General features: G+C 39.9%; 1 protein-coding gene across 1 annotated transcript in view; it reads left to right on the forward strand.

Annotated features, from left to right (window-relative positions):
- Positions 1 to 21,979, forward strand: part of iqsec1b (IQ motif and Sec7 domain ArfGEF 1b) — a gene marked incomplete in the record, with an annotated part of 275,178 nt that overhangs the window by 89,536 nt on the left and 163,663 nt on the right. The window contains 1 exon segment of the mRNA XM_036124610.1: positions 4,982 to 5,089. Coding sequence (XP_035980503.1) covers positions 4,982 to 5,089 — 108 coding nt within the window.

Here is a 21,979-nt window from a genome sequence, read left to right on the forward strand (position 1 = left end):
GAAACTGATGCTTCTGAGCAGGAACATACTGTGGTACTGTAACATATGTAGTGTACTGCGCTGATCCCTTTGTTTTGGCACTTTTATAATCATTCCCCATCTCAGCTAAGGGGTGAGAATATACGTAGGTTTGCTACCTTGGTAAATGAACCATTAATTCACAGTTTTGTCAATATGAGAACCACTAAAAGCCTTCTCCCTCTTTTCTTGGTTCAGCCAACAGTCTCCTCATATACTGTTGTCCCCACCTTTTCAATTAACTGCGCAGCCAATCAAAGTCCAGCAAACAAGGTCCTTTCTATAAAAGAGCTTGGTTTGAGGCGGGCCTCCTCTTTGGTAGGTTCCAAGATGGCCGCTACAAGGACACACCCAAAAGGTAACAAACATTTCACAAACAAAAAGATCACATAAACACATTCTAGAACTTAATTGCTACAGAAAATATTATTGCTTCGTAACAACAGTTGAAGCCTATAGATGCTTTAGATGCTAAGTACTTTTATTGTCATTTTTATTGTTTTCACAATAGATACCACAGAACTATTGTGATTAAAGTTTTAAGTTCATATCATCTGTACTCATGATCTCTGAGTACAGCGTGAAGCAGGTCATGTTACACGAATACAACACATGTAGGAGCATGTCTGTCTCACTGTGAACATCACTGTAAATGTAGGTGAAATAGTCCTACATTGTTTGGAAAACCCCACAAGAATAATGTGCAAGCCCCATAACTGTGTACGTAATAAAATGCCACAGTATTTTATTTATTATATTATTTTGTCACTTTTTAGTAACAAGACTATTTTGAATCATGGCCAATTCAAAGTCAGCACTTTGATGGGGAAAAAAAACAAAAAAACATTGGTGGACTCACTGACACAGTTGATTTGGCTGAAATAAAATCAGAAAATATAAATTATCCAATAAGGATAATTTAGAAATGCTTCAATCCAATACCTGGGACCAAACTCTGATGTGGCCATGAGCTGTACTACTGAAGGATGTCCCATTCAGTCTGATCCCTCATCAAGTGCAGACAAGAAAAGAATCAAAGAGTATGGAGAACACTATGAGCCCTTGCTGCCTGGACACCAAGAGATGTGACAGGTGCTGGTTGAGTTCCTACATCTCATTCAAGATGTTATTTCATTGAAGCCCACTGAACAAGAGAAATTCATTCTAATATGGGCTGCAGGAGTTAGAGAGTTTGTCCTCCAACTGCCGGGTTGCCGGTTCGATCCCTTGCTTTGACCGCCTCAGTCATTGTGTTTTCGGACAGGACACTTGCCTGCTGGCGGTAGTCAGAGGGTCCGGTGGGGCCGATGTATGGCAGCCTTGATTCTGTCAGTCTGCCCCAGGGCAGCTGTGGCTACAGTGTAGCTTATCACTGTCAGGGTGTGAGTGTGTGGGTGGCTGTAGTGTAAAGCGCTTTGGGGTCATCGAACTTGATAAAGTGCTATACATGTCCATTAACTATTTATCCAGTCTTTACTTCATCTAAAATATCAAAAGTATTTTTTTTTCAAATCAAAATATTTTTGCTTGTGAATTTTACCATTAACACATCCTTTCAATGTATCCAAGGGTTGCTACAGGGGTGCTTTTTTGCTCAGACCACAGAAACATAAATGTGCACCTCTGCCATAACTCTTCAGTAGAAAAAAGGTAATATTTATATTGTAAAATTGAAGTAATCTTTAGTGTCCTGTAGTTTCCTATCCTTGACTATCTTTTACGCACCACACAGACTAAAGCTGAGATCATACTCATGTGTTACACGGTTTCTGCTTCTTATCTCTTGATCTGCTCCTGGAGGATGAGGAGCGGTGTACAGCAGAGTGGCAGAGCTCAACCTAAAGCCTTCCTGCTGCACCAGTTCCACAATACGCTGTTTCCCAGGTGAGATTAGCTCAAAGAATCCTTGAGTTTATCTCACAGTTAAGCAGCTTTTCAGTCATGAAAAATTAAGTGTTATTCTTGATGACTGAAGAGAAAGAGAAGCTCTCTCTTTCCAGCCGATAACTGAAAGAGAGAGATGGCTTCATTTAGAAAGTGGAATGACAGTAAAGCCGATTTCTAGAAGCTTCACACTAGAGCAGCAAAGGTTAATTGGATCCTGTCAGCATAATCGTGGAAGCTGTTGCTTCATCCTGTCAGATCAGCAACACACAAAGGGTTTTAATTTAATTTGTATTAAATAATGATTTGATCTGGTCAAAACTGACACATCTCAACTGTATAAATCCTCCAGAAATCAGGTTTTCTGTAAGAATGCACTGACAAAGCCATAGCATGATTTTACTGGTTGATCTGGATTTGGGTCTGGAAAAGGGATTTGAGAAGGGAAAGCTCGTAGCATGAGTAATACCATGATCTAGTGAATCTGCTGGAAAAAGGAAGATTTGGATGACAATCTTATGCAATACAAATGTCCTTAAAACTACTTTGTGAGTGGCACAGTACACAGCGGCCGCTATGTTGCATAACTAAAGGAGGAAATTAAGAGGTAGGATTCATGTCAACACCTTCAATCCCCAGGCACAGCAGAGTAAGGAGAAAAAGAGCGTTCCATGCTCTCCGTCACAGTTAGCAGTTTCAGGAGGAATCTCTATGCTGCCTGGTTGGAACCTGGTTTTCTGTCTTTGGACTTCCAGAAGCCAATGAGGCGGAGTTCTCTGAACAATAGCTGAGCTGTATTAAGAACATTTACACCTCTGGCAACCTTCATGTTACCACGTCAGACTTTACTTTTCACTCCTTCACTTCCCCCCACACCACTATCACATCTCTCCCTTTCCTTTGAGTTGATGTCCCTGTTGCTTAAGATGACTTCATTGGTGATTATTGTCTTTATTGTTCTCTGCCACTATTGCACATGTGGTCAGTACCTCTACCTGTGCAGCCATGAAAAATATTGTATTGCTCTGATGTCTTTCAGAAGAGAGTCTGTCTATCCAGGGCAGGGTGTTCATATAAAACGCCTCCTAAGGCTGGCTGTAGTTCATGTGATACAGGCTCTTATGGTTCTATGACCAGGGTCTCCCTTTTTTGACTGTGGAATTAACTATAGTAACACAATATTAACCACAGTTATTACCTATTACATATACTATTACATTTCTAATAATGTTGTTTAAAAAAGTTATTTGGAGTTTGATACACAACATGGAAAAATGGAGACAGAGAACACGCGGGTGTTAATATTCACTGATTAAAATGAGAAGCAGCAGTTCTATGAATTGATGACAATGGTTTATAAACCAGTATTTCCACCTAAAAATGATTAAACATGCCCTAAATTAATCTATACCACATTCAAAAGTAGAAAGATTAATGTAAGGACTGTCTGCTTAAACTGTTGTTTTAAAAGGTTTTTTAACAGCTGTACAGAGCGGTCCAATCCTGAAGTGGTACTAGCTGAATTTAATGAGCCTGTCTACCGCCGTTTCTGGGCATGCTTGGATGCTTTCTCCACTTGCTCTGTTTGCTTTCATGTTTTAGACGTAACTTCTTCTCTCTCAGACAAACACTACAGAAAGGTTGCACAAAACATTTTAAATCAGTGACACTGAAAGGTTTTTCAGCTATTTTTATTTTTCATCAACAAAAAACAAGCCACGGTTATATAAACCTGTATTTATTCGAATAAAAAATCACTGAGATTCAAAATCTATTTCCCAGGAGGGACTTGGCAAGTCAGCATCACCATTTAAAAATATCAACAGTTAGAGTCATACAGTGGCATACATTGCTGGAATTTTGAAAACTCAAATAATAAAATCAACTAATCAAAATATGACTGACTTAATAGCAATTTCACATATTAAAGCTATTGGATGACAAGATAACAAACCCTCCTGTCTCTGTAGCAACAGACCTCCACTCTACTAGGACTTGCAATGAATTTGTCATCTTCTTTCCAGAGAAAATTCAGAAAACTAGTCTAAAAAAGGGGAGTGTAACAGTTGTTACGTGCATGCTTGGTGTGTAGGATTGCTTCAAGCGACACAAACGACACGAGAAACTGCAAGAAACTGTCCACTGTGGCTACATGCTCATCCAGCTGTGAGTCAATGATTCCATACAATCTGATGGATTTCCTTGGACTGAAAGCTTTTAACAAATCCGTCTCTATAATTTGATTGAATTGACTTTGTAAAGTTCCCTGAGCTGATGTGTTGTGAATTAGCGCTATATACACTGCTCAAAAAAATTAAAGGAACAAGGAATGTTTGTGTTGTTTTGTTATCAGCAGACTCCACTATGTGAAGAACAAAGTATTTCATAATAATATTTCATTAATTCAGATCTAGTATGTGTTATTTTAGTGTTCTCTTTATTTTCTGATCAGTGTATGCAGTGTATAACTGCATTGAAAGCTGTTTTAATCAGTTCCTGTATGAAACTCAGCAGCTATGTCTTCTGTCACTTAAATATATTGAAATATACAGTCAGTGTTAACTGACATGACTTACAAAGGTCACTGATAATAGTCCAGATGACTTTCCTTCTTTCTGTCCATGGTTTCTGTTTTGCTACCTCAGTCTTGATCTTAAATAGCAGAAAATATGGTAAAATCTGAAGAAGTCTCATCTCCTGGCTCCCTTTTTGCCTGATTCCTCACTGCGCTGACCACTAAGCTGTTGTGCTGACTCAGGCTGCTGTGATGATGCGCATATGAAAGCGATTTGAAGGCATTAAAATACTGCAGGCAGCAGATTGAAGTAATCTTTCTTTCTGTTAGCTGTGATGCTCTGCTAAGTGGGAGTTAGTGCACTGCCCTTCTTGGGGATAGACTTGGTTGCAGCTCATGCCGGACCATGTCATCGGTCCCCACCCATGCATTTTCCTGCTGTGAATGCAGAAAGGCTGCAGTTGCCCTAATGAAATGTGCATTTAATTTCCATTTGGGATTAATCAAGTATTTTTGAATTGAATTTATGATATGACTGAGGTTCTTTTCTTTTTCCTGTTGCAGGCGACATGCCTCATTGCCCACACAAGTCTCTGAGATCCACCAAAACCTTTTTGGACCCCTGTGTAGAAGAAGTTACCCCTGCAGAAAATGGAAGTCTGCATCCTTTGGGTAAAGTAAAAAAAAAAAAATATTTTAGAAATACAGGGATTCTGTCTGTCTGTCACTAGAACAGATGCTAGTTTACAACTGTTTCATTTCTGGTCTAATAGTGACTTTCACAAGTATTTTACTACTCTATTTTGTCACATTAAAGTCCCAAACTTCAATGTACTTCACTGGGAATGTCAAAGAAAAGTCAGAAAACTTTTAAGCCCTCTTTAATTCTGTACGCTCGGCTATCTTTACAAGTCACCAAATTCGTAAACAGTCAGCCTGTGTGTGATGAAATCATGGGTCAGCTGCTCTGGCCTCATTAGACAACAAGCAGCATCATGAAGACCAAGTAAAGCAGCAGAAAGGTCAAGAAAAAAGCTCTAGCTCAGTTTAAAGCAGGGTCAGGTTCTAAAACAATTTCCCAAGCTTAGAACATCTCCCAGAGCTCTGATCAATCGCTCATTTGAACACGGAAAGGGGATGGACCACCTGTAGACCCACCAGGACACAGACACCCACCTAACTGACAGGCTGGAGAAGGTGATCGTGGCCCATGGTAACCATGGAGGAGCTGCAGAGATCTGCAACTCAGGAGGGAGAATCTGTTCACACTACAAATGTTTTACAAACCACAAATCTGACCTTCATGGAAAAGGCTAGTGGCGGCCTAGTGGTAGGAGAGCAGAGTGCTGGAGAGGCTGCAAGGTTCCGGGTTTGACTACTGCCCTGGGTCTTTGAGCAATCCCTTAGCCCCAGTATGCTCCCCCCAGGCGCTGCACACTGGCATCTCTCTGCTCCCTAAGGGATGGGTTAAATGCAGAGGAGAAATCCCATTGCAATGTATGTTGCAATGACAATAAATAGTAATCAATAATAAAAAAGATCAAAGAGTGACAAGAAAATCTTTGCGACACACCTCATAGGAGACATAGCAGACATGAAAAAATAGTATTTGGTACTACATGTAAAACACTATTTGTGGGGAAAGCTAAAGATATGTACTACCCTAAATTCACATACTTAGAACTAACCTGTGGAGATAATTTTCTTCAGTGGGGACAGAGAAGCTGGTCAGAGCTGAAGTGATGATGGATGGAGGCCCTGAAGACGACCTGCTAGAGGCTGCAGAGGTTCAACATGGGCCACCCAAAGTCCAGACCTTAATCCAGTTAAAATCTAAAACAAGACTTGAAAATTCACAGCCGTTCTTCATCTATCAGATGGAGCTTTAGCTGTTTAGCCTAGAACAATGAGAAAAAAACCTCAGCCATGTGAAGCTTGTAGAAATATGGCTAAACAGGACTGACTTATCACCCTTTTAACATTTTTAATTGAACATAATGTATGATATTCCTTTCGTTTTATAATTATGCAGTATTTGTTATGGACCTATCACATAAAATCCACCCAAAATACACTGAGAAGGACTAAATGTGAAACAATGTATGAACAATGATTTAAAGAAATGTATCCCTTGTCCTGTTGGTATATGTTTCTCTCTCTGTCATTTAATTTTAATTGGCCCATTCCACTGTGGTGTGTGACATCAAAATGCAGAATAAATGAACTAGTTAACACAATGCTGCAGAGTTCTGATAGTTGCTGCTTGTCTTTGAATAAAAAAGTGAATATCTCCCTCCTGACATCCTTGTAGTTAGAAGTAGTGGTTTAAAGTGATCTTGGAAGTGAGGAAAACGTCTTGCCTCACTTTTGTTTTGCTGCATTCTCAGACCTGCGGTAAAGATTACACCATGTACTAGAGTCATCTTTTCTTTGCATGCTGGCTCCTGGGAATTTCTTATAGCTGCTCAGCAAGGGCCTGAGAGCTGTTCTGCAAAAAATCCTGAACAGTGAGCAGTGGGACATGGGCTTCAAAGCCACATGTCAGTTTCAAAGGATTTTTGTTTTGGACTCCATATACAGTATGTATGTAGCAGCGGTTCCTCTGGCAGCTCTGTAGGGTGGATGTAGAAGTGCTGCTAAGGTTATTCCAGCCCATCCCTGTGGACTTCTGAAAGCCCTAATGAGTCATGTTTGCTCACCATGTTCATTGATTCTAATTAGCTGTGCATGAGAAGAGAGAACAAAGACTGCACAACCACTTGAGATTACTGTGAGCTCTTGAACTTTGGAGCTGAGGGTCATGATAGTATATTTGGAAAAAAAAGGTTGAAACTGAAAAAATAAATAAATGTTGACACCAAATTCCAAATCATGATCTTGAGATCGGAAAAACAAACAACAAAAAATTATTTAAATTAGAAAAGTGAAACTAAAGCTTTTTTTTCACTTTGAATAAAGACTTAATTTAGTTCATCTTTATTTGTTGAACATCTTTTCAGTTTTTTCCTCCATTGATTTTCACTCCGTTCCACGGGGCCAACGGGTCCAGCGACATCCTCCAGCTCATTCTGGGGGACACCAAGTGGTTCCCGGGCCAGACAGGATTTATAGTCCCTCCTTTGAACACGGACAAGCAGCAGCACTACTTTGTGTACCCTGTGGATGACAGAGCTCCTCCCTATTATCTAAGGCCACCCTCAGGAGGAAGCTCGTTTTGGGTGCTTGTATCCAGGGTCTCATTCCTTTGGTCACGATCCACCATAGGTGAGGGTAGGAACGTAGACAGACCGGTAAATTGAGGGCTTTGCTTTTTGGCTCAGCTCTTTCTTCACCATAACAGACCGGAGCAGCGCCTGCTTTACTGAAGAAGCTCCAATCTATCTGTCCATCTCTCGTTCCATCCCACCATCACTTGTGAACAAGACACCAAGATCCTCCTCGGCTTGAGGTTGAGACTGACTCCAAAGCAGTTAATTTCAGTTTCATTTTATTTTGTCATTTCATTTTTAAATAGTTGTTTATTCAGTCTCAAATCTTTATTTTTGCACTTTCAAGTAAATTTTTTTTATTCATCTTTGGTCCAAATCCTGTGAGGGAAGCAACCATCAGATGTTGGGTGTGTGGGCACATGATGGACAGCATCCCCAACATGGCTGAACCACTTTCAGACATGGGCCTGCTTATTGCTCTGTGGAAGACCTGGAAGTCAATACAAATTTATGAGAAAGATTTTTCTAGGGGACTTCCTAGTTTGATATAAAAATGATCCACAATGATACATATATTCTCTTATTTTAACATTGCACATTCCGGTTTTGGATTTTCTGCTATTTTAATGTTGGTGTGTTGATTGCAAATATAATGATGGGAAATAAATAAAACTGAAACATCACATATTTTCTACAGAACATCGAGAAAAATGAATCAGTCTAAGCACTGGTCAGGTTGAAACAGGTGTCTGGCTGAAAGAATAGATAGGTATGTAAACTGGATATTTAACTATATAACAAATGTGTTTAGAGTGGTACATTCATCCATCTTTGTGGGAAATGTAAGATGCCTCAGAAACAAATTGGAGGAACATCAACAGGCTTATAAAGACAGCAGTTTGATCGCACTAACACGCTAACTCTGAATACGAATATAAACATTTGTATCTTTATCACTCCCAAAAGGAAATGAATTGATCAAACTGTCTTAGACGGACAGATGATACTGCATCATATTGACCACAGCCTTGTGAATTGAACTGAATGGAAATGGTATCGTGAGAGACTTTGAGATATCGGCAAACATTGACTCATCATCCAAACAAATCAATATAATATCGTATTGTGATGAAGATGTTGATTTACACCCCTACTAAACAGATGCTCTTTAATAGCTTAAAGGAGAAGTCCGGTCAAAATCAGAATTCAAACTGCTGAAAGTACTTTAAATATAAAATTATTACATGCTGTTCAATAAATGATAAGCTTTTTTAATTAAGAGTAATTTTCATTTGAAGGTCCTTTTATGGGGACAGCCATCTTGGTGAAGAACAGAACTGCCTCCTCCCAGTTTGTGACGTCAGGTCGCGGTATCGGCTGTAGAGCAAGTCCCAATGCCCTATCTGTCCCCTTGTAAATAAATATCTGTTTTCATGCTGCAATATTTTTTTTACCTCTTAAACAAAGAGACATGGTATTAAGCATTTAAATTTAAATTAACACTAATTTTACATTTTAGAGACATACAAAGACAACAAATAAGCATTAAAGTACGGTTTATGGGTTGGGTTCTGCAATATTATGAGTATAAAACTCATATTTAGAACCAATCTCTGCTCAAAATGGTGATCTGCACTGCCTAACCTACTTTCAGCAGTTATCATCAGTTATTGCAGCCATAAACAGCAGAAAATACGATCAGAGCGGCTCTTTCTTAGTTTACTCTGCTGCTGTCAGGATGAGCTGCAGCGCGTTATTAGGCGGAGGGATATTTCAGCGTCACTTAGTTTAGAGCCCAAACAAGCGACTTCACTTTCAGAAACAAGCCCAAAGAAAACTGCAACCCACAACTCATGAAATCTACAAGCGACTTTAGAAAAAATAAGACCTAAGTCGTATAAAAGAAGTGGGCTTCACAACAGTGAGCACTCTTTCCAAGTTCATCGTATCCCTCCGCCGCTCTGATCGGGTAAACAAATGTTACAGCAAATTCTACATCATAAAAAAGAAAAACCTTCCGAAAATCCTCGCTCTCATGTCATCTTGAAGACATCCTTTATCCAAATGTTGGCTACAGACGACGTGTTTCCTCTCTGGCCAGAAGCACGATTGCAAATCCTCCCTCTTCACGGTGGTAATCCAGCAAAAGAACCCGAGGTGGATGATGAATCGGAAAGGTGAAAAAAAACGAATGTGTTTTCCACTTTTACCCGATGTATTGTTACATCCAGCTGCTATGCACATGAGCATTGTTGCTTCAACAATAGCTCTCAGAATTTCAATGGTGAAGTCCTCTGGAAATCCTAAATAATTGTTGTTGATGGCAGCTGTGTCCAGCAGCTCCTACAGCTGCTAACGCGCGGCTAACTGCCGTCGGCTCTCCGCTTATCCGTCACAGGATGTGATGTCATACACAGTGATCCAGACGACAATTTATGTTTTTTTTTTTCTTATTGATTAAAGCTAAATTCATTAAATAACCACGAACGTATTAGTTTTAGGTATAGCTAATGATCCCCTGATTTTTCCTTGTTGACCGGACTTCCCCTTTAAAGAGCATCTATCATCACTTTGTTTTTTCAGCAGTCTTCAGGTCTCTTTCTCACAATAGCTAAATTAATCCCATGGGGGGAAAAAAATAAAGAAAGATAGAAATATGAATGCAGCTTGATGTTGCCAGTGTTATGCCAGTTCATCCTTAACAAGAGCTGGTTCTAAATTCAGTTGAACAGCTTTAACCTGAACTGAATCATGTTCGTAGATCACCACCTGAATATTCTGGGCTAAATTCAATGCTAGTTCTCATTCATTTACTGTATTTTCTTTGAAAGAAAGTTTAAAGCTCTATACTATATACATATAGGTCATGACTTTTTCACAGATTCGCATAGATTATTATATTACCCAACATCTCACATAACACATCTGTGTTTTGTAATGGTTTCCTGAAACAGCTACTCTAGCTTGCAAATGTTAAGGTTTTTGTGCAGGCAAGTCAGAATGTTTGACTTTAAATCTATCCTTTTAGAGCATGGAGTCACATTCAAACCCCATTAAACATGATCAGGATTCTATTAAAGACAAGCTTCAAACACATCCGCCCAAATAAATCTTTAGTCATATACATTAAAACAACATCTGTTCTCTTAACTGGGCTTTACTTCAGGTAAAGCCTACGGGATAATTGTCTGAAAGAAATATGTACATTAATGGAATGCTCATCCTTGCCACGCATCAAAAATCAAACTATTATTAGTGGGTGTGAGATATTAGTATTCATAGTTAGGGCAAGTTTAAAATGATGGAAGACATATTATCCTTGCAAACATGACAACCACAAATATTCAAAGTTTTCCCCTAAAACATAATGTAAGTCTTTCATTCACCCTGAGATAAAATGCTAATAAAATACTTAAGGAGGAGCTGTGCTCACTTGAAGTTCATCAGGTAAAAAAATAGCTCCACTCATGAACACGTTTGATCAAGGACAGTGCTTGTCCTTTTAGAACAACCAAAGATTGCTGGATCACAGCATAAATTAACATCAAGCTCAAACTGTTCTGATAACCAGTATTTTTTTTTCATTAATTACTCAAGATTGGACAGTACCAAAAAACTCTGCTGCAGATCGTTCTGCACCACCACATCTGTCGCACGGAGTGGAGACAGAATCATATTTATAGTTTGTTAGTTATCCATGCTATACAAGACTTTAAATTGAATCAGTTCATATCTAAAGCTGGTACAACAGCTGTGTACAGCAGATGAAGCTTTCTTCAAAAGTTCTTCTGACAGTGGAACCCCAATCTCTTGGGCCTTGGTTGCGAACTTGTGATTGATCTTCATAGAAAACCAAAGCTGAATAAGTCATAAGACTATGTATATATATATATATATATATATATATAGAGAGAGAGAGAGAGAGAGAGAGAGAGAGAGAGAGAGAGAGAGAGAGAGAGAGAGAGAGAGAAACTGGACGATATAGAAAAAAAGCATATTGATAAAATAGAAATCATATTGATCAATATCAATAATTATTACATATATTTATGTGCAGCCCTGGCCGTTTTATGCTGTTGTTTTGTGACCTATTTTTAGATAAAGAACACACACACTGAATTCAAGCTCAATCCTTTATTCAACCAACTTTTTACTAAAACTTTTATTTACCCTTTTTTTCTATCAGTGATATACGTCGATCAATATATGTTGTTATTGAATTATCTTCTTTTTCAAGGGGGCTACATTGTTTAATGGAGCATGCAATGAGGTATTTACCCCTTGAACAAGAATATTTATACTGGATGTGAGGGTGTAGGAATGAGGTAGCTGCCCTCTGCTGTGTTTTTCTGTGAAACTGAGGACATTAAAAGCGGAACAAATTATTTAAAGGTTGTTGCAAAATTGTCCGCTAAAGACCTACCGTATTTCTCAGACTATAAAGTGCACCGGATTATAAAGCGGATTAAATATTCTTCCCTAGTGTGTAATATCCCTTCAGCCCTGCATGTGCACACATACTACCTGAAAGGGAGCGCTATCAGTCTGTAGGACTACACTCCCCTGTTTCTAAAATAAGTCCAAAGTAAGGTTCAGTGTTATATTAAATTAACTTACTTGGTTTATTGTTGCTAGCACATACTCCAGGCGAGGACTGTCATACTTGAATTCACTTCTAGTTTAGACATTACAGTCAGGCAGTATTGTAGACTGCTCAGGGGTCCTGTTATGGGGCGATCAGGTAGTGACACACATAGAGGTCATATACGTCGTAGACGCGTCATAGGGCGCAGGTTCGTACGTCACCGCCATATTGTATGTGGCAGAAAAAAGTTGAGTTCTGTTATTGTGAACGTGGATCAGAGAAGATGCCTCATTCCTGTGCTGCATGGAAATGTATTCTGGCTGATTTCACTACTTGTATCTGCCTTCTATAAACTAAGGCTGCACCATGTTGCAAAACTGGACACACTAAAGCTGCAGAGTGGCAACACTAGGAAAAACTAGGAAAAAGCTGTGCAAGACCATTCTTTTTCAAGGTTTTTAGCTTGCAGACAGTACAGACTATTGTATTTAGACATAGATGTGCATATAAAGGTTTTCAAGTATTATAAATAAGACAAATAAATACCTGTGTGATTATATTATATATATATATATATATATATATATATATATATATATATATATATATATATATATATATAATGTATCTGGAAATCTGTTGAGAATTCACCGGATTCAGAGTGTCTGAAAACATAAAGTACATTTTCCTGAATTGTCGTCTATTCTCTCTGAGCGCAGCTTGGTCTGACCTAAGATGGCCGCTCCGTCGGCACGCCTCTCACCCGACGACTGGGCGTCTACGTATTTGATGTCTATGGTTTCTCACATAGTCGTAATATAAAACTAGACCCCGCATTGACTGTCGCTGCGCAGGAATTACGGCCGCCATCTTGGGGCGGTCGACCTGTTACCCTAACCTGCTGATTCAAGCTGAGCACACTAATGATACCTCAGCACTGTGCGGCGTATTATTGTTTAAATCGACTATTGACGTCAGGGCTAGAGGGATAACTTTTCACAAGTAAAATTAAAAGATATTGTTTATATTAGAATGTGATTTTTCTAATATTAGGTAGAGAGATACAGGTCTACATGTCCAAGTTTTTGTGACTTAGTCTCTCCAAAATGGCATCCACTCCGTGAAGGCCTCAGAGCTTTAGACATTGGTGAAAAACATATATATGTATATATATGTGTGTGTGTGTGTGTGTGTGTGTGTGTGTATGAGTAGCTGTGTTTCCAGCATACATAAATTCTGTCAGAATATTCAATTACTTTTAACCACACTAAGAACATTTAAATGCACTGAACCATTTGTTATAATAGCTATAGCTTTGAAGTTTTCAGAAAAAAACGTTTTGACAGATTTTTGAGTGCATTCTACCAAATAAAAAGCACAACTTTAATCATATATAAGGCGCACCATACATTTTTAAGTACGTCTTATGGTCAGAAAATGTGGTACTATGAATAACTTTTCTCCCAGGGGCAGCGTACTCTGTTAGATTAAACCTAAAGTTAGAAACGCTAGGAGGTCTACATTGTTTTAGCAAATGTACTGTACCCACTGAAGCTACATTATTTTTGTAACCTTTGAATGTTGTAACCAGGTGTTATTACAAATTAGACCCAACCTAGCAGAACCTTAAATCTTACATGAGATGTGATACGTCTTCCTAAAGAGTTTGTATTTAAGATGTATAAAAAAAGTTTTCTGTCAGCTTGTTGTCAAATTCAGTTCATGGCCAGCCTCATGCATCAGAATATGAAATGGCTCATGCTGCTGATATTTGGTGCTGAGAAGCATAGTGAGTAGTTTTCAATAGTGTGTGTGTGTGTGTGTGTGTGTGTGTGTGTGTGTGTGTGTGTGTGTGTGTGTGTGTTTGACAGGTCAAACATGCAGCCTGCGTCAGGACAAAGTTTGTCTTGTTGGATATTCAGTAAGCTCAAAATTCACTCTGATTCTTTCTTACAATGATGGTTTTTCAACTAGTTTTTCAATTTCTTTTTTTTCCTTTTGTGCACATTTATTCCATATGTGTGCAGAGTTTGCTGTTAGAAGAATGCCACAGGGTTCAAATCAGTCTTTCAACTGTCCTAATATCAAAGCCAATTGGCCTGATATTCACAGGACAATACCTAACAGATCAAGAGTTATTTGATACACTTGAAATAACTTACAAACGTGTAATTGCACAACATCATGCAACTGTTGCCTGTGTCTCTGTTTCATTTAACACAATTTGATGCTGGCTGCTTGCTGATGTGTCCGCCTCCTCCCAAACTGCAGCCCTACATGACTAAACCTGTTGCTGGCTTATGTTACCATCACTGCTGGCTTGTCAGGCATTCACTTTCTAAAATCTTGTCATTACTGTGTGAATGAACTGAATAGTGCTTAGAGAACTGGATGTCTCTATTGGCCTGGTGTCTGATCGTGAAGCACTGAAGCAGTGCCAGCTCAGAAGAAGTCATTGTTTTGCCTTTTAATTAAACTTGTGTTCCGTTTTCTGCTTACTGTTGGTGCTGCAGGGGAAAAGAAAGTTTGCAGAGCACTACTTGCATTATTTGTGATTGTTATGCAGCATTCAGCACATTCACTCAAGTAAAACTTATGAATAAGTACAATGTCTGGGATTGGAGCTCAGGGAATATTTCTAGGTTTGTGTGACTACTCCGCTCCAGTTACACTTGGCTAAAGAGCAGCAGGATGTCAGCAGAAAAATATTCTGTGGCCTTATGGAGCTAGTTTTTAGCACATCTAAGTCAGGAGGCTCATTCAGCTCACAACACAGGGAAAGATCTTAGCAATATTTCTGGAAAACTTGTTTTGTCTGCCCAGAGTAAAGATTTAAAAAATCCCAAATCTGAGAAGATCCATAAACAGTGTTGTATTTCCACATCATGGTTTGACTCCTCCATATTTTGTCATGCAGTTCCTAATTGTCAGGGTTCTCTGTGATTTCCGTGCTCTAGCTCTGCTCCACAGGTGGTTCTAGTTGACTGGGGGGCGTGGCCCACACCTGCGGCTCGTCAGGAGCGGCTTCCACTGACTTCTTAAGGAGAGCTCAGACAGATGGAAGACGTCAGAGTGTTAACCCAGTCGTGTTTGGATTTACTCACCTGCATTGACGTTGTGTTCGAAGAACCAGATCCACAGAATCCCCGCCGCTCAGATTTAGCTCTGGCAGCTCCCCTCATACTCTCTTGGTGGTACCAAGCCGGTCGTGAGACCCCCTTCCCTGGATTCTTCTGGTTCACCTGTAAACTCTCTGGTTACTCCGTCTGTTCCTCCTGTCTGCTGTGGTGCGCTCCGGATCCCTCGCCAGCCTATCATCTGTCAGCCCTCCAGACACTACCACCTATCGCCACCTACGAGTTACGGTCACAGAGTTCCCTCGTCATTATTCTCCCCGGATAGGTCAGCCCTGCTGAATGTCGCTCCAGCACTGAAGTTCTGACCTCGCTCGAGCCACACGCTGTGTCTCGTCCCGCAGCCTGAACCTTTCAATAAACATCTTAAAGCTGTGCTTGTCTTCCGTCTGTATCTGCATGTGGGCTAATCACTTAAAAACCATGACACTAATATGCAATCTTTTTTTATTGATAACGGTATTCGAAATTCAGAGTGGCATATGGCTGATAGGTTTGGCCATACTGTTGTTCTTATTAGCCGGTATATTTCTTAGATTTTAATTTAGTTTGACTGCTGATCAACTTTGTGCTGCTTGTTTTTACATGCATTCTGAGCAGGAATAACCTGTAGTGGTTAAAGTAGCAACAGTTAGCTCCTCTGAATCTGGTGCTTGAGATGTGGCTCCATGTGGCCTTCCTTAATGGATGCACTCTCACTGTCCAAGAAAATCCGCCCAGAAGGAATGCGTTTCTTTTTCAGTCAGAGAATATTTACATATAAATATGACATCTTCCTCTGTGTGAAATGTATTTTTGTTGAGGAATTCTTAAACAGCCGTAAGGTCATATTTGCAAAGACTGCAGAAACTGAGAGCAGAACGGCAGAGAGGAGACGACATTGATTAGGACCCACATAGATGTGTTCACTGAGCTTTACTCTGTGAACACAGCCAACAGCAGTTCTTTTAAAATGTGTCTCTAACACTCATACTGCTTTCCTCTTATCCAAATTAGATTATACTTTTATGAAATCTACGACAAGGGTAGTTTTTTTGATATGATGTTTTAGTACTATCGTTAATAACAGCAGACGTGAGAGTGAGCGGCAGCAACAGTCTCTGCCACTGAGACTCTGAGACTTTACTTTTACTGACCAGCCGCTCGCTGGTTAGGGAAAATCCAGTAGAGAATGAGCCGATTCCAGTTACCAGTCAGTTTCATGGTGAACAGGTGACACTGTCTGGTGGGTAGTGCTGTTGCCATGCAGCAAGAAGGTCCTGGGTTCAAGTCCTACCGTTGCCCTGGGTCTTTCTGCATGGAGTTGCATGTTCTCTCTGTGCATGCATGGGTTCTCTCCGGGTACTCTGGCTTCCTCCCACAGTCTGAAGAACATGACTGTTAGGTTAATTGGTCTCTCTAAATTGTCCTTAGGTGTGAGTGTAAATGGTTGTCTGTCTCTATGTTTCCCTGTGATAGACTGCTGACCTGTCCAGGGTGAACCTGCCTCTCACCCATTGACAGCTGGAGATAGCCACCAGCACCCCTCATGACCCCAGCAGGGATAGAAGTGTTAGAAAATGGATGGATGGATCTATATGCAGATATCCATTTGTAATGCTTTTTATAATTCCATACTAAACATAGGAAATTGTTTTGTTATCCAGAAAAGGCTGCAGGGTCACATGATGTGCTGCATAACGAAAATGAAATGCAAATTTGAAGTAAAAATCTAACATTAATAATATAATTTTTATACCATTTGAGCTTTGTTTTTTTGATTTTGTATGTTTTGCAAAGACTATAAGTAATCTATATTCAATAACATATTACTGAGCTGCATCATAAGAGCTGTAGTTTTTTTTCTTCACTTGTGATCAATTTAGTACAAACTATGTCTGATACATGGGTAGATTGTGCTCATGTAAGTGAATTCAAATTGTATTTAAAGTGAGACATGTATATTGTGAACGAAACTGAATTGAGGGATCAGGTTTGCACAAATGGAGTTCTTTTAGACCTTGAGTCAATTCAAATCGTCTCCTTCCAGTATCATGAAAACAAGGTTTTGTCCAAATCTTTCTGGCTGCATTCAGAAACCAAGATTTATTTCTCACTTAGGAAGGTGAGATAGTAAGAGTGGGATGACTCCAGGCATTCAGGTTGCTCCTGCCATAAGGTTTTCTTGTGAGGCAAGGCAGCTGTCAGAACATCCTGGGTTGCATCGCTGTGTCCAGATCCAGAGTTCCAGCTGCACCACCACCAGTGACATATTTCATCTTGTTTTCTCACATTTAAATGATGCTGTATGTTTGATCTTATTTTGTTATTATATTGTTAATTATTTCAGTTCATAGGGTCCATATTGCCAGGCACCCCAGTCTCACTAAAAAGCGTGTTATAACCATGTTGGTCCACAGGAGGACATGTAGTAATGCCACAGTTTGGCAGTTCTACGTTTATTTAGCCTAGTCATTTACTTTGGTTTGCAACCCGATCACATCGAGTTTCTCTCAGCGAAAAATTAACACGGCCGCCATTCCCCCTACTTTATGTGAAAAATTCAACATTTAAACAGAACATCTACAGTTATATGCATCGTGGCATTTCATGCATAATATCTTCATGATCTTCGTTCAAGAAATGTAGACCATCTTTCATTTATTAGGTTTGCCGAAGATTTGAATGTGTTCTCAGAAAAACGTGAGGATTTTACACTTTGTAACATTGCAGCAGTGGTTGCTATGGACACATTTCAGGGGATGTAGACAATCTTTCATCAATTAGTGGCTGAAGATTTCAGTGTCATGTGTTCTGCTGTTGTGTGTACGAAAGGTGCTGTTGCCAAAGTAAGTCTGTGTTCCGTTTAGTTTGTGATCATTCCCCGTATTTATAGCGTGGAATAAAAATTAATAAAAATAAAAATACATTTATTAATTAGCTGTTATGAACTTATTTATGCTGGAAAGTGTGATCTAACCAGTTGTTGGCTTGTTAGACTTGACCAGTAAACGTTGATAACTCAAATTATGATTGCAATTGGAGTTTTAATTCTTACTTCTTTACCACAAACCAATGAAAATGTATCAGTTAGTTCAGTTGTTAACTGAAAAAGGAGGTACTTCTTTTGCTCTTAGAGACCATTCAACGTCTGGACCAAAATAACCACAAACAATTACTACTTCACACGTTATTATTTATTAAACTAATAATTCCCTGTTACAGCAATTATTCTACTTGATAAAACACTAGGAAACACTACTCGCTACTCAAGGAACATGCAAAGGAAATAAATGAAAATAAGTAAGAATGTATTAAATGAGAGGTAGCAATTCTTAAATCAATTCACAGTTGTTTAAGACTGACATCACATTCAAGAAGTTGGCGCTTTGACATAGCAGCATTTAAAGACATGGGCTAAATAGCTTGGAGGTAGCACTACTGGAGTAGCGAAAACAGACCTGAAGCCAGATGGGGAACGCCTCTGCACAACTAGTCACTAGCAATCATACACGGTTGGTTTCTAACTTCTTCTGGTACTGGTAGCACAGCTAGCAGCAGCTAACTGGTGTCACTTCACAACAACCTAGCCTAACCGCTTCAAGCTACTTGGCACCTTTTCAAGATGGCGACTATGACGACATATGAACTACGACCTTGCGTGCAGTGCATAAAGAGGCGGTCCTAACGACATATCTAACGCACCAGCCTAGTCTGGAGCGGGCTTTTGATCAGGACGCGCTCTCACTTCAGATCAAAAGACTTCAAAGAAAAATGCGGGAAACCAAATGTAGACAAAGGAAGACAGGGTCAAGAGAAAGGAGAGATCTTGGTGCGGCCAATTTATTATCAACAAAACCAAACACAGCAGAATCACTTAATGCATGCACAATGTTAGAAATATTCAGCACACCTAAACAAACTCCCTTTCGGAGTAATTAAGCATTAAACTATTTCCTAATAGGTTCTGCCCAGGCACGAAATATCACCTTATGGGGGAAAAGGGAAATAAAAAAAGGACTGTCCTTTCTTTACTTGGTGTCCCCTCAGTGAGGAGATCCTGACCCGGCCCTGGATCCGTGGTTCCAAGCGGAGGCTTCGGGCAGCGGATCACTTCGCCGTGAGGAGCAGGAAAATAAAAATAAAAACACCAAGTTCTCTGGGCACTCTCCTAGGCTTTGTTTGGCCAAAGCAACGAGCAGAGTCTGTCTATCGCTGGAAGGTAGCGGCTTCCAGTGGGATTAAAAAGGAATTCACGTAGTTTTAAGTCGCGACCTCCCGTTTAGAAATACAGGGAAAAGTTGATTGGGCAAAAACTCGGACCAGCGAGGAAAAAAGCCAGCGTGAAGGACAGGTGTTTGTGCCTTCCCAGTTTGGCGGATTGCCAGGGAAGAAGACTGAGATGATAGCGTAGCACGCTTTTATAGGCATCTCCAAGGCAACGAGATAAGGTTTCTATGGGGTTGTTCCCATAGACCGTGTTGCATGCTGGGAGTTGCAGTCTGTCTCGTCATAAATGGCATAACATGGCAAAGTGACCTGCTTGGATCACACAACCCGGCCCCTTCAACAATCCTGGGAAAAAGGAAAACTCCTACCTCACACCAGGATCTTTTATTCATGAAACTAAAGCCCCGGGGAATCTGAAATTTCCCATGAAACTTTGTATCGAAATGCGTGCTAGGCCTTTAAAAGCCCTGGGACTTTCCATACGCAATGGCAAACCACCTATTATTTCCTCACCATTAGTAGAAGTGATGGAAAGCTGATGGTTCTGTTTGTGTTCTTCAAGAGAAACTAATCAGCTTGGTGTTCCCTTGTGGGTTTGTTTCTGAGCTCAGTTGTAGCGTTCTTACCGCTTGATTTCCTTCTCGTCTCAGTGTAGTTGTGCTCTCACAGTTTCAAATATAGCTCTGTGTACAAGAACAAACTATTATGTTTCCTCCTGGTAAAATTCACCAATGTTCTGAAGCAGAAAGGAAACTAATTCATCACTGTTAAAGGCTGTTTAATGGGCTGGTTTTGAGTGGCCAGGCTATCACCAAAAAGGCAGTTAGCTTTCCATCGATTGGAAGAGGACTTGTAATGGAGATAGGTTCCATTACATCAGGAAATTAGACTATTGATTAAGTTACAGTTCAAACAGTTGAGTTGTTATATTTGATTGTATTATTTTTGTTGTATTTTTGTTCAGACCTTCTTGAGAGGCAGGGGGGCTGGTAATCCATTCTGTGTGAAGGAAGTGTAGATGTATGGATGTCAATTTGTTTCTTTAAATTTCCAAATGTTTGATTTCTCGCTTTGACAGAACACTTGTTTGGTTGTAAACACTTACCTCTTCCTGGTTTGGCTCCTCAGCAGCACGTGGCAGCAAAAGGGAGAAACAAGCTGCAGGTGCTGCTGAAAGCTCTTGGAGCAAACCATTTGGAAAGGGGGGGGGGGAGGGTTAGAGCTTTAAGGAATTATGTTTAATTTAAAGTATTCTTTTGATTGAATTTAGATTTGTTTAGCTGAAATGATTTGCATTTATGTAAATATTTATTAGGTTTCATTTACTGTGTTGGGTGTTAGTTTTGTGTAAGTATTATTATTTATTTCTATTTTTCTGATCATCTCATTCATTCATTGGGTCATTCTAGCATGACACTCAGGGTCCACTGTAAAAGGCAGACATTGTTGTTGGTCAGTGTGGATATTGGTGCAAGTTCTTAAATAAAGCCACCTCAAATGTTATTTATGGTCCTGCCTCTATGTTCAAAGTGGAGCCTCCGCTGGTCAGAAGCGGACAGGACTCATGAGTGTGTATGAACCACACCGATAAGGCTGCTTCTGTTAGACATGCTAACACTGTTACCCATGACATGGACCGATGTTAGGTTGCATGCAGACAGGTGATCAGTCATTTTGAAAGTCAAAATCAGGAAAATCTTTTAGAAACACGGACAGGTTGGTGGATCATGAGGTGGTTTCGCTGACCACCTGTGTCCATTCTGTCCTGTGAGTGGTCCACACCTGTGAAGAGGCAGACTATGACAGTCACCAGAGGGTGGAGGCAGCACTGTAGCACATTGGATAGCTAGCAGCCCGTCTGTGGTGTAAAAAATGGGGCTGTGAACACAGGTACATTTAAAGAATAAAACAAGGTTATCCACCAAGCTGTCAGCTGCATTATGTGTAACTACAAGCAGGGTAAAAAAAAACAAAACAGAAACACACATGTCTAAGAAATACATTTAAAAAGAGAAAACTCAGGACTCAATAGGAGCTGCTGAACATGCAGCTCACACAGCGCTGGAAGAGTTAGGTTGAGATATTTAACTCCACATGGAGTTGAGTTAAAAGCTTAGCTTTGAGAAAACAGTTTACTATGTTTTTATTTTGGATCACAGCAATAAACTTTTGTTTGATGTGTGCTGTATGGGAATCAGCTGCTAACGCCTCCTTCTCTTCTTACCTTCCATTTTTAAAAGGCAATCGATTGTAGATACGGCTCCTAATGTGAGATTTTCTGTTCTGCTCTTGGGAATTCTCAGTATTGAAAGAGAGGCTTCAGGTTTTGGCTAAGCAGTGCTGAGAATGTGAGCGTGTTTGCTGCTGGCCAACAACAGCAACATTGATCCCCCTACTTTCTCTTCATTAGCCCCATCCAGACGGC

Source organism: Fundulus heteroclitus, chromosome 20 (genome assembly GCF_011125445.2).
Source record: "Fundulus heteroclitus isolate FHET01 chromosome 20, MU-UCD_Fhet_4.1, whole genome shotgun sequence".
In the NCBI taxonomy this organism is placed as follows: domain Eukaryota; kingdom Metazoa; phylum Chordata; class Actinopteri; order Cyprinodontiformes; family Fundulidae; genus Fundulus; species Fundulus heteroclitus.